We start from the raw sequence: 14,091 nt of genomic DNA on the forward strand, positions 1-14,091 counted from the left end.
ACCTGACTTGATAAGAATCTTAAGTGGCTAAAAATGTTGGCCCAACTTCCAGTTTACCTATCTCCTGTTCATCAGTTCGCGTTAAACGCACTCGAAATTGCTCTATAAATCGATTAGCGTTGTATGGGTGCCAGATTTGCGATTCCCACTTCCCGATTGCCGTTGCAATATGGTTCGCCATGTGTTATTTCCAAGGCAATTAACCTGCGTGTCGCTGGCACATATTGCCCCAAGTTGCAGCAACATCCTTCATGCCTGTTGCTTGCCGCCTTGTTGCCACTGTGTTTGCCTGTCTGTGTCTGTGTCTGTGTTTGTGTTTGGCAACGAATTGAATAGCCACTAAACGTAGTAAACTAATTTGTAAACTCAATCAACAGACTTGATTCTTACCAATTCCATATGCCATGTTTTGACCATTATTTGTCGCACTTGTTGTTAATTGGATTTTGTTGTTTTGACACTTGACCTGGTCTTGATCCGTATACTGCCCCAGGCCGGATTTAGATTTCTTGTTCACTTCTATGTGGGCTCACTTTACTCCTGATATTGCGTATACGCAACGTGTCTGCTAACTCAATTTCTCATCGGCTTGGCTTGTTAATGCTAATGAGGCTTGAAAGGTCGTGCTTTTGTTTCAGATTTCAATTGAATTTCAGTTAAACAGTCGTTAGGCTCGTTATATATTCATAAATTACTTTGTTAAGTCACTTAAATGGCAATCAATGTCGACCCACGGGCATATCTACATGCATATATGTACATTGAACATGTCCCCTACACGCTCTCAATTTTGTGCATTTAAGCGAGTAATAATGGAAGTGCTTCCTTCATGCTGCCTGTTGCCTGTTGCCTGCGAAGAGCACAAATTGAATTAAAATCGGTGCACACACACACTCCCAATTGATTTTTATATTTTTATTTTATTTCTTTTAATTGACTTTGCCGCCACATGTGCAGGATTAAGTGGATCGTTTTTAATTTGAAATAAAAAAATAGTAGAAAACTGGAACTGTCATTTACACGCCAGTATACAGTGAGGCAAAATGAGGAAAAAGTGAATGTTTATATTAAACTTTTTGCAGGTGCAATAGATAGGTTAAATTTCTAGATTCCAGAATTTAAAAAAAAAAATGAATATGAAAATAAAGTGTAGCTAAATCGCTAACATTGCTCCACTGTGCAGTGACAGCTACAATTGAAATTGAATGCCAATTTTATTGGCATGCAACTAGTTGGTCTGTCAATGCGACTCGGAGATATAATATTTCAGTTTGCTTTAGCGCAAATTGAACCAGCACAAGAAAGCGTTCTACACTTTTGTCAAATTTTCGTATTTTTCTTTTTGCCACTTTCGCTTTTTACAGCTGTTGGATTACTAGCGCCTGTGGCACGTGCTGGTTGTCCTAGCCGCCACAAACTGGGGCAAGGGAGGCGTGCAGAGCGTGGTGATGCATCATTCTCATCAACAGCGAGTTGTCGTTTCCGTTGTCGCCGTTGTCATGATGAAAATATAATTAAAGTTTATGATAGTTATCTTTTGCAAACAATGAATGACACTTGTGAACGTTCGCCGCTCTCTTCTTCCCTCTTTCTCTGTTCCCCTCTATCTAGATCATTCTCTTTCATTCTTTTGTGGATGATTAATGACAACACATTGGACCAAAAGATGTTACACAGCTGCCACGACAATAAATGGTCAACAGATGGAGCTGCACAGATCGATTTCCATGTTCGTAAAAGGTTTTACGAGTATATATTTGATTTGGCCACAAATGGCTGTTAATTAATCCACTTGAATTAGTCAACTTAACTGTTAGATAAATCAATTCGAGGTAACCTCAAACATTATTTATCAATTTAAATCAAGTTAGGTGCTGCATGGCATGTGGCATGTGGCACGATGACTGCACAAAGCCGAAATCATTTCCGTATGATTAGTAGAAATTGTGGCAAGTCGCATGGAATATGCCAGACGAATAAATTAAAATTGAAAATGCAGCTGTGAGTTCCACGAATTATATTTTGGCAATGGCAATTGCTATTTTCAATTCTCACACACAACTGCCACGCCCACTTGCAGCATTTGTGCTTGCCCAGTTTGAGTCGAGAGTTCATTAAACAATCTCTTGCAAATTTAAAGAGTCACAGACGTAATTAGAACTGGCAGCCGGAGCCTAGTTACGCACGGTCGGAAAGACTGCCATGCTGTCACTGTCACTGTCGCTGTCACTGTTGCACTTGCCACTTGCCACATGCCTTTTGCCACATTTCCCATTAATACCGTTCCGTAAAGGTGATTTGATAAATGCAGTGAGCGGATTACAGCACAACAGAGCCAACGTCCTATCACTGGTGTCTGGTGGCATCAGTGGCGCCTGCTACAGTTGCAACACCACCAACTGAGCCGACCCAGCTTATAAGTACGACTATGTATGTCCTTGCAACATGTCCTCTGTCATGTCTGCACGTCTCAAGCTGCAAAGTTTGCACAGGCCACAGTAAATCTTGTTGCCACTTACCAGTTGTGCTGAGTGTGCAAAATAACACTTTGACAACGAGTTATCCAAATAAATAGATCTTGGACTTGCTACTTACATATTTTGAAAGGAAAGTCTCTAGTTTTGTAAAAAAAGAGCGCAAAACTCCCTACATATATAGTAAATACTTAAAGTATATGAACCCCTTTTTCTAAAGGTCGAGTTAAAACGATATGTGTTTTGTTATTATAAGCTGTAGCAAATAAGATTAGCAAGGAGAATTGAATTAAATGTGGTTAGCTTTAAATGCAACAGTTTTGGCCAAGTTGCACAAAATAATTTCATTAAAGCCAGCAGGCAACTTGAGTTCAAGCACACACACTGCGTATACTCAATGCGCGAGTCTATCTACAGTTTTCTGTGAGTGTGTGTGAATGTGTGTGTGCCAGTGTTTGTGGTTGTTGTCTGAGTGTTGTCACAACGCTTTGACTTCGTGTGCCATAGGCCTTGACAAGAAAATCCTTTTACACCATATTGGGTTTTGCTGTTGTTGTTGCTGTTATTATTGTGGCTGCTGCTGGTAGCTTTTGGTTATGTGGTGTTTTGTTGTCTTGCTCATGGCACACACTCATTACCGTTGCAAATCATTTGCGTTGCGTTGTGGTCGCAATTAGGATAAAATATTTATGAAGCCACAACAAGTGTTAGCCAAGTCCAAAGTTTGAATACAGAAAACTTTCTATTCCCAGGCCAACACAAATTCAAAATTTTATTATGATATTACGAAGATTGGTATGAGCAAACGGTTTTACAAAATTTTAAATATAAGCTTTGAGTTTAATAGAGGTGAATGAAAGTTGATATTAGATAAAAATATGTTTGTAATTTAAACTGTAAAAGCGTTTCCATTAATTTATAATTTTTAAACTAGCTATCAATTCAATTTGCGTGTTTCAATTTACTTGTTTAGTATTTAATCAAAATGGTTTCAGCTCGAGCGGTTACGAATTTAAAATAGAATTCATATACTAAACTATACAAAATTAGCAGCATATTTTGTTGTTTTTTATTTATTGCTGTTGTACTCTGGCAACCCAAGTGAATTCCCAGAGGTCAAACAACTTTTGCTGGAACTGTCATCCTCAACTAACAAACTGAGTGAAATGTTTACGACAAGAGCAAAAAGTTGTGAATGCTGTTGGCACTGCAACAATCATTGGCTAAACTACATATGGTATACACTTGTATAATACATATATAATTCTTTATTTTAATGGTCAAAATGTGGGCGTGGCATGCGTATAAATGTGTGTGTGTGCGTGCTCGAACAAAACCAAAATCAGAAGAGCTGTTCAATCTGTTTTTGTACGTTGTCAGCGGATGCATAAAGTTTTGTTTGGCACACGGGGCGTATGCGTAACAAGCACTTTTAGCCCGAGCAATTTAAGGACACTTGATGATCCATTTGGCTGCCAGCCCATGGGCACACACAAAAAGGACTGTTACTCGCAGCACATTGTCATTTTGCCAATTCAATTAACAAAACAAGTTCAAAACTCAGCAAGCAAAATGCCAAAAACCGGGCTGAGAGTGCTCTTAGCCAACTCTCCGCCGCGTTGCGGGGTGAGCTGATGTTTAATGGCACATTAAATTTTATGTGGCGCCAAACGAGAGCTGTGTCACGATTAGATCCACTTGCTATACAAATGCTAATTTTAAGGACACGCATTTTAAGTGGATTAAATCCAATTAAAACTAAAACTATGTATGCCTTAAATTGCATTTCAACTGGCCAGAATTCAATGTGACAAAGGTAAAATTAAACACCTTGAGGCCAAGGTGACTTCTGGGCGTGAGTTTGTGTATGTGTTTGTTTGTGGTTTTAATACTCTTATTATTTTTGCGCAGCTTACGGGTTTTATTGTACATCAAAGCGTTGCGGCTGACAAAAGCAAACGTAAACACATGCAAAATATTACAAAGCTTAAAAAAAAGGAAATTGAATTGAATTTAATACGCTTACCAATTTACTGAGCCTTGTCGCTCAATAAGAATTGAAAGGTGCAAATAATATTGGAAGTAAATGGCATGTAAGAAGAAGATGTATTTGTTCCAAGTATTTTTTTTTTTTTTTTTTTGTAGAACATATTTAATATATTAATATATTTTATATTAATATTTAATGATTCTTAAATACAAATTTTAGTTTAGTTATTTCATAATTTGTTCAATATAAGTAGATCAAAATTCAGAGTTAAAATTTGTTCTTATGATAAAAGCTGCAAATAAAAGTTTTAAGATTTTGCCCTTTATTCAAATATTTTCTGTGGGTTAGATTATTTTATAGATCAGGTCACGAATTATATAAGTAGGTTATGTTACAGGTATGTTGTATTCGAGCACACTCGTCTGTTGAATTTTAACTTACTCCTGTATAAACAAAGAATTAAAAAAGGGAGAAGATTAATTTTTGGTTATCACAATTGCTTACGAAAATTAAAGTACCTTTTGCAAGGGTATAAAGAGAGGCGACTGTTTGCTAACTCAGTGGCGCTTTCGATTGGAAAAAAAAAGGGAAAGCACATGCCCGTACAAGTACCTATATGCTATATAATAAGTTTCGTTTGAATGCTCAAAGCCTTGTGTTGTCCAGGCCAAAGCCGCAGCGCGCAAACAAAGCGACAAGCGTTGACACTTTGCCCGACCGACTGTTGGGCGTCCCCAATGTACACATGCATGTATGTACATTGTACACATGTGGATAAATCTCTGTATGTATTCACGGGCCTCTGTGTCGCCAGCTGCTACTGCTGCTGCTGCTGCTGCCGTTGAAAGTCTCATAATGTTGATGGACATTCGCTTTGATTTGCTGCCGCAGCTGCTGCTGTGTTGTTAGCCCTTAGATGCTTCTTCTTTTTGGCCAGGCAAAGCCGCACTAACGAGTTGCCATTTGATGTCATATGTGTGGTTGCGCAGGCCATCGTCCTGCCTTGCCTTATATCTGACTTAATCTCGTTCTCCCTCTACCTTTTTGTTCAGGTTCTAGGTTTTTGTGTTTAAGTTGTGGTTTATAAAAACTCGTTGACACCGCTTTTGGCAACGTTACATTTAAAATCAATTTTCGTGGCAAGCCACACAAGGCAAAGGCAGCACGAGAAAAAAAGTTATATATCCTCTTTGTTGTTGTTGTCAAGCCCAATGAGACACATGAGCTTAGACATATGCAAATATAAACATATTCACAGGTTTTCTTTATGCTTTTTGTGAGCCTGCTTTACACACACATTCACACCCACACACGAAAAGCACACATAGAGAGGCAGACAAAAATCCGTTAGAGTATTTTTCATTTATTCTGATTTTTTTCTCATTTAAGCCAGCAGCTTCCGTGGTTTGCGACCGATATGAAGGTCATTGCTGATAAGCCAGTCAAGCATACAAAATTAAATGCACCATGGCGTATGCGCATTATGAATGCTGTGCTATTGCCAGTTCAATGCACTGTAGCAACTTCCTGGTTTTGACCAGGCGGAAGCAAAAGTTCATTTGGGTCATGTTGAGTTTGCTTAGGCAGGAACGAAGCACTCGAACTGCCAACAAGTTGTCAGACGGTTAACAAAAAAATACACAGTATAGCAAGCGAAACACCAAATTTAAAACAACTTTATTTACCGCATAATAAAAAAAAAGTACTGGGGTCTTTAAGTTTGTTTTACTTGACTCTATATTTAATAGCGATATTTTATTTTAGTTTTGTCTTTATATATTAGTTGTGGGATGGAACTATCTATTCAAAATGAATACGTTTAAGAAAACAATGATTTTTTCAAGTAAAGAACAATCCAAAAATATTAATCGCATTACATCATTCGCATATCCCATACAAATTTTATATATTTTTACCAGGGACCGAAATTGCAATGAAACAATTTATTCCAAATTTTTATTTCAATTTAACGATTTAATACTTATTTTTATTTTTTATTCGAAATTACAAAATAATAATTTAAATTGAATATAAAAATTACGATACATCATTTTTTTTTTAATTTCTCATTAAAAATAAGAAATAAAACTTACATTTTTTTTTATTTTTATTTTAAAGGTTACAAATAATAGTAATTAATAAGAAAGAATCCGTAACTTTTATTTTGAAAATCAAACATAAAAGTTAAATTGAGTATAAGTTACGGATTATCTCTTATTAATAAGTCTTTTAACTTTTAAATTAAAAATCAAAAACAACTCTTAGTATTTGGTTTTTGACTGATAACGCTGATCACGACTAAAATTAAATTATAGTGTATTCCGTGTTGCCGTATCACAGTTTCTTCACATTTATTTAATAAGTTAAAATTTGCATTCATAACTCTTAATTGCGGAACATGATTTTTACACATTTTCAATCACTACAAAATTTTTTAGCTATTTATGCTTTTGAAATCTATCTGCCATTCAATACAGTAAATGTTTCCGAGTTCGGGGAAAAAACTTTAAAGCATTTGACCCATCAAAAATACGTAAGTTGACAAATGCAAAGCAAATGTCATTTACATGTCAGTTCGTTTATTTGTGGGACCACCCTCGTAGTTGGATTTCGCATTCGGAATTCAAAAACAATACTCAAGCATTCATTCCACCTGCTGTGCAACTTCAATTAAACAGCTCGCAGAGGGCAATGGGAAACCGAGCCCACTTATTAAGCAAACTTCTTGCATTAAACTCACGCCAACGACGCCGAAGGCAACGCCACCTGGCGTTTCGACAGTAAAAGTTTTGGAAGTGGGCGTGGCATGTAAAATTATTCATTCGACATTTAAGTGTCTGCAACGCGTTGCGTCGGCAGCCAACAGAGCGAAATGTAAAAGTTTTATGCGCCTCATCGCATAAGCCACAAAAGCAAAACAAATTGACGGAAAGCAGAGCCCGAGAACACATTCAACAGCAACTGTCAAATGCAATGCTCAAAAAGGTGCTGAAACGAGAACAGAGACAGGAAATCAGAGAGACAAAGAGAGAGAGAGAGAGAGTGAAAAAGAGAGATGGATAGACTTTCAGTGGAGTTGCCACACATGACAAATCGCACGCATATCATTTTTCGCTGCATACTTTAAGGCAAATGAATATCAAACTAAACCCGATTTCGCATATGGAATTTTGATGGCCAACGCAATCGATTTTTAACACAGCAGCCAAACCAAAGTCATGTCATCAAAAGTGATTTCCTGATAACTCCCTCCTTTCCCCATTCAAACCTCTTTTTTTTTCTTTTTGGCAAAATTCTGTCGCGCTGTGACCTCTTATCTCTGAATGTTGCGGGTGTCGGGTGGTAGAACAGTTTTTCGATGCATGCCGGATATATTCAACACTTCCGCACTTTTTATGTCTTCCTCTGTGGAGGAAAATAAGCGCAAAATAATAATATGTAACATAAGTACAGGAGCAGTGGAACTGAAAGCTATTGCCAAGTTGCAGGGGGACTACTCCACAAATTCAAAGAATCCGAGGCACTAAATTGAAACACGTGCAGAGCCAGCTGTTGGGCAACCCGTTTTATTTCCCTTTGGCGTCCTCTGATTTAGCCCTTTTACCTTCCCTGGCTCACATCTTAACTATGAATGCGATTCCTATGCAAATGTCCTAAGAGAATGTGCGCCAGCACGTACAGCAAAAAAAGAAACGTACGAGTATCTGAATCTATTCAAGCTCTGTAAACGCAAACCACAAAAAAAGTCGGACAACAAATTGCGTTTAAACAAGTCAATATTATTATTATAGCTTTAGCAAAGGCGGCTATGAAAATAAATAATTCTGTCCATCGTCTGACCTTGAAATAAACAGCACATTTTACTGGAAAAGCTTTAGTAAAACATATGGTAGTAGTATGCAAATAAATAAGTAGCTACATTTATACTGATACAATTGTATTAAATCAACTTCAATAAGTATTAGACAATTAAGACATTTAGTAAAAGCTGTTGCCAATTGCTTAAAAGATTTATTTAACTCATTTTACAGTAGTTATGATTTCCAGAATTATAATAAACATTTATAATCGATCAGTAATTTGAAACTTTGGTATGCTTAAAAGCAGCTTTAGATAAATCTATATTCGGGTTTAGGACACTTGTATTTACAGTTGTATTAACATGCACAACACAGGAATGTTGTCATATTGAAAAAGCCGATTCGAATACAAAGGAATCAACTAACAGATGAACAACAACAACAACAACAGCTACAATAACCAAACCAAACAATTGCTGTCTAAATTCATTGTGTTGGCTTTGTGTGTGGTGCAAAAAATGGATGACTTGAGATACAATGCGAGTGTGTCTGGATGTATGTGTCAATGCATGTCTATGAATATAAAAATTTCCATGATGTCTCTGTCGCATTGTCTGCAATGGCGGAAATATTGTTTGCTGTTATAGCAAACATCAGTTTGTGTTTGTGTTGCAAACACACAAACATATGCCATTTGATTGCGCTCTGCCAAACACTTCACTTCACATTACTGTCGATGGAAAGGCGCTGCAGCCGATGGGCGTGGCAATTGAAACAGTTTATTACTGCCAGCCGACTTGGTGCTTGTTGATTATTAGGCCAGAAGGAGATAGTAAATGCTGTCACACTTGCTGCCTCATTACCAATCAAGAGCCTATCGACTGGTTTCTGCACTTCCAATGACATGAGAAATAAACCTGAATTGCTTTCATCAATATTAGAATTCGCTTTGAGGCAAATCGACTACGCCACCTGCTGCAATTCCGATTAAAACAAATTAACACGGCTCGCAGCTCGAAATGGAATATTTAGTACTGAGAAGTTTACTTTATCTATATAGCTACGAGTATGACTATCTGCATAACAGGGGGACAATGCTAGACAATTTGAAACATTAATAAACATCTCTTCTTAAATTTTAGTATCCGATCAATCTTCATGAGTCTCTGAAGATTCTCCATACAAAATTTGCTGTTGCGAAGGATTGAAATCATATTGTGTCTGGTAGAAATAAACATACGTAAATAAATCGTAAAGCAATCAACAAATTTTCAAAACGGTTGTCAATTTCAAGGTTACTGAAGATACAAACCAGGCGGAACTAAATGTGACATTTTATTCTACTGTCAACCCAAGTTTATCAGTGGAAAAAAAAGAAATCTTTGAGGTAGCCAGTTCTGTCATTAGCAAGTCTCGCTGTGTGACAAATCAAAGGCATGTCAAGAGCGCAGTCTGTAATATCCCAGTGGCGTTGAAAATAAATAAATAGACATGGTGTATCCAGAGTATGTACTTATCAAAGCTAATAAATAAATACACTCATAGAAATGAATGAATGTCAAAGGCAAGGCCTCAATGAACTTCAGATGGGAGACGAACCGGATGTTATCTTTTTCTTGGCTCTGTCACCTAACAAACAAAGCTTTAAAGTCCATGACTTTTTTAAGTACCATATTCAAACTATGCTTTTCATAATTTAAACAAAATCATAGTTAAATCGAATCAAATAAAATATGTAACAATTTATTTGCTTGTTTTATTGTTTAAATTTTAGTACACACAAAATTTAGAAACTTTTAAGCACTTTAAGGAGCAACAGTTCTCAGCTAAATGACATGGATTACCAAACCCTCCACAGTCCTCCAGAGCCTGTACAATGACACTCTGAAAAAAATTGATATTGAGATTTAAGTAATCACAATTTAAAATATAAGTCACACTCGTGGTAAATCCTTAGAGGGAGGTATTAAAACGGTATCGTTTTTATATTTGGGATGTACATCTTTTTTAGTCTAAAATAAATTTAATTATATGAATACTATCCAATATATTGGACTTATTATCTAGTGTTTAGTACCTGAAGTCGTTCCTTCTTATTCCTATATTGGCGATCTCTCATTATAGGAAAAGGTTTATTTCTGTCTGCAATTGCAAATAGCACAATTGACAAGGTTAGTAGAAGAAACAGTATATTTAACGTTATTTTCATTTTAATGAATGTAATACTGTTTTCTTACCTCTAACTCCGGCTTGTTTTATATGCGGCTAACAACAAGATTTTAAATATGACTTATGTTTGTATAATCAAACAATTGTGACTACATTCAATACATATGCTTTTGAAACCGAACTCCGCATCTATCCGATTGATATCGATACTTTTTTTATATGAAGAGAGCTAAATAATGCTGTCTGCTAATTTTGATCAGCAGTAAATACTTATTAAATGGTAGGAGATGTCATGTTCTGCATTTTCACACAGCTTTTTTTTCGATTTCCAGTAGATATATTCAACTAAGAAAATGGGGGGGCGAGGGTGGTGTCACGCCCATCTTTGCAGCTTTTTCAAAAAATTTCTAAAGGTATCTACAATAATGAAAAAAATTGCAACAAAATATCTTGAGTAGTTTAGGAGTTATTAATTAATGTCAAACAAATTTTTAAATTTCGCATAGCGTACGTTTTTTTTGCTAAATCTGAAAATATTTGGCAAAGTTAACTTTCCCTTCTAGAAGCAAACATTGACACTACTTGCTTAATGAACAAATTTTTAGAAACAAACCCAACCAGGTTAAATCCATTCCAAATTTAAACTTTTTTAAATGATTTGATTGGATATTTATTACTTTTATGTTTCACTGCATATTTACACTTTAACAATGCACGAGGGCTTCAGTTGCAACAGTTGAGTTTAACAGCTGTTATCCTAATATTGGACTGTTATTTTCAAAATTTTTAATATGTTACGTAATTAAATTAATAAAAATTCATAGATTTTGATACTTCTTATTAGTCTCATAATCTCTATTATGTCAGCATTTAAGAATATTTGATCTTTTATTAAGCCTATATTAAGTTATGTATATATAACTGTTTAAGAAAAATAGACTCTTTTGCCATTTAAGTCGATTAAATTTCTTTCATCAGAACAATCTATAAGTACACTTCTTGTAGCGCTTCAAGCATTGCAGAGAGCAGCAATCCTCAGCACGGGTGCAGTTCATACCACTGCTCCGACATGAGTCCGTATATTGCATTCGCTTCATCTAAATTAAAATGAAAATTAGTTAATGACACACTTATATACCTATACTATTATGAAGTTCTTACGTGCGATAAGTCATCAGAGAGTTGCATTATTTCGGAATCGAATTTAGATGGCCTAAACTTTCTATCTCTTTGTTGATATCTGGCCATAGGCGCTTCGGAATCCGTTGGTGATGATGAAGGCTTCTTAATGACACCGCTATAGGCAACTACAAATAGGACCAGCCAGATGGATAGTACCAGAAACAGTGATCTCGCAGATACTAGCATATTTTAAATGTATAATTCCTACTAGATCTAATTCACTATTGTAGCTGGTTTTATAGCAAATATTTCGATTAAAATTCAGATATATTTATAACGTTGTGGGACTGTTTTAATCAAAACAGATGTGTATACAATTACGGCATTAATTTAATATCTAAGTTCCAAATAAACGATGGCTGATATCAATCATCGGCGGACTCTGCCAGACGCTCTGAACTGTATCGGCTGCCACGAGGTTACGCCAGTCGGCAATACCTTTGAATAGATTGAGGAACATTGTTGTAAATGTAGCTATATCCTCCGGGTTAAGGGACGGTTGATTATGTTGTGCCGGTGGCAGCATAGGAATTTTAGAACCAGTGCCCACAGTGATATTGGCGGGCAATGCCTGAGATGTCTGCATATAAAGTACTCGTAAATCTGCAGGAAGTCAAAAAATATAATAGTCAAAGGCCACTTACAACAGCGCCAAGGAGCAACAAAAGCAACAGTATCATTTTTCTTATTGAAATTGACTCTCTCTTCTAACTTGGAATAAACTGGAGTGTACAGCAAAGAACAGCTTGATTTTAATAGAAATTTCCAGTTAGATGACCCCGGGCTTTAATTAATTGCCAAGTTCTCTACTCGTTTGACATGCTCCACTATTTGCCCAACTCAGGGGCATTGAAGACATTTGTGTCAAGAGTTCTAGATAATTGAATGTTGACCCAGTCAAGCTGCTTCGCAAATATTTAAAATCACCGATATGAAGCAAGCCAGGTACATAAAACAGATAACAGTGTGTATATATTAATCAATGTTTGACTGCTGCTTGACCTTAAGGTTGTCACTTTTATAAAATATACTCAATGTGCTCAGTTTGGGCCAAGGTTTCATTGAGATTCGTCAATAAGACCATCGGAGAAAGTACCAAGTATATACTCAAACAAAATTAAATGACTCATCCAATCTACAGATTATAATTTTATAAATGTTCTCGACATCATTTGGGAATTTTGTACTATACAGTGAACTTATAAGTATATGCACGAATTTATACGGGTAAATTTCTTGAGCCACAAAGATGCATTTAAGCTTATGGGCATTTTAAAAATAGCGATGAAATCGTAGTTAAGCCCATATTATCTTCATTTTGTTTAATTTCTTAAATTTATAATGAATCTCCAATAATTGCGGAATATATTTTTTGCATACCAAAATTACCTGCTGAATGCTCCCATTTACTAATTTGATCTCGCATTTTTTAATGGTTTCCCTTCAGAAGTACTCTTACTTAAGTTGATGTATTTACGAATGTATATACGATGTCGTTATCGTGGAAATGCTTATATGAATACAATGCTATATTTGTAGGGGTATTCGCCTTTATGAATTTACCTTATCAGCTAATACTATATAGAAACCTTTTCGCGGTATTTTAAAAATAAATTAAAAACACAAGAGAGCACACAATTTAATAAATAACATATATCAGTGTATATAAATAAATACTATAAATATATAGAAATTTGCTGCAGTTTAGTTATATACACATGATTCGTTTCGTGTTTTATGCACTACCTATAATAGCCTCTTTCACGTTTTCTCCGCAGACCTCTCTCTCCCTCTCCCTTCCCTAAAATCCTCAATTTTCCAATACCTATCGTTAAATCCCTGACCTTACTAATACTATTAACTTGTTATGTTACTTTATACTAGTCTAACATTCATTCTATTATTATTAACTATGCCAATCTTCAATGATCTGATTGGGTTTTTCTGGGTTTTCCCCAATCCTAGCAACAAATGTTGGATCATTTATAATTTTTGCTTACCCCAGATCTAACTTAAATTTTTTTTCTTTACAGCTCATAATTTATATTTTTAATTGTATTTGTATTTGTAATCTTTAACTTAATTTTTATACTTGGTAATTTTTTCTTTGCCGACTGCTTTTAGTCGTGCATAAATAAATAAATAAATAAATAAAAAGGATCAATATTAAGTTCCTGAGCCTAGCAAAGTGATATAAAGTACTATACTAAGTCAAGAAATGAAATCAAATCCAGTCAAGTCCGGTCCAGATTTAGATTCATACATACGAGTATTAAGACGGATTTAGAAACATTCAGCTATCCCCACTTAAGAACATAACTTTAGAGTACAGTAGACAACTGCAGTAATGCTTTTAATGCGACATAAACAATAGTAGTCGCTACTTTAGTATATAATATATATTATACTAAAGAACAAATTGTTACTGTACTTGTCTAATACGTCTGTATTATATCATGAGGATATTTATTATATT

General features: G+C 35.6%; 1 protein-coding gene and 1 long non-coding RNA gene across 2 annotated transcripts; one reads left to right on the top strand and one right to left on the bottom strand.

Moving 5' to 3' along the window:
* The first annotated feature begins 4,278 nt into the window (after window positions 1-4,278).
* Window positions 4,279-4,462, top strand: LOC117792262. Its single transcript, XR_004618153.1, has 2 exons — window positions 4,279-4,339; window positions 4,386-4,462. It is a non-coding gene; the product is annotated as an uncharacterized LOC117792262 (long non-coding RNA).
* Window positions 4,463-11,289: 6,827 nt separating this feature from the next.
* LOC117791769 lies at window positions 11,290-11,818 on the bottom strand. The gene is made up of 2 exons (XM_034631646.1): window positions 11,595-11,818; window positions 11,290-11,530 (listed from the first exon to the last, which is right to left on the bottom strand). Exons 1-2 carry the CDS (start codon window positions 11,799-11,801, stop codon window positions 11,408-11,410), a joined length of 330 nt encoding a protein of 109 aa, XP_034487537.1. The 5' UTR covers window positions 11,802-11,818; the 3' UTR covers window positions 11,290-11,407.
* Between the last annotated feature and the right edge of the window lie 2,273 nt (window positions 11,819-14,091).

This window comes from Drosophila innubila (assembly GCF_004354385.1).
Source record: "Drosophila innubila isolate TH190305 chromosome 3R unlocalized genomic scaffold, UK_Dinn_1.0 2_E_3R, whole genome shotgun sequence".
Lineage (NCBI taxonomy): Eukaryota > Metazoa > Arthropoda > Insecta > Diptera > Drosophilidae > Drosophila > Drosophila innubila.

Excerpts from the sequence above, each read along its gene's own strand:
- LOC117791769 (XM_034631646.1), bottom strand. The coding sequence starts at position 11,801 with ATGCTAGTATCTGCGAGATCACTGTTTCTGGTACTATCCATCTGGCTG. Across the intron at positions 11,531-11,594 it reads TCTCTGATGACTTATCGCAC|ATGAAGCGAATGCAATATAC; the intron begins GTAAGAACTTCA and ends ATTTTAATTTAG.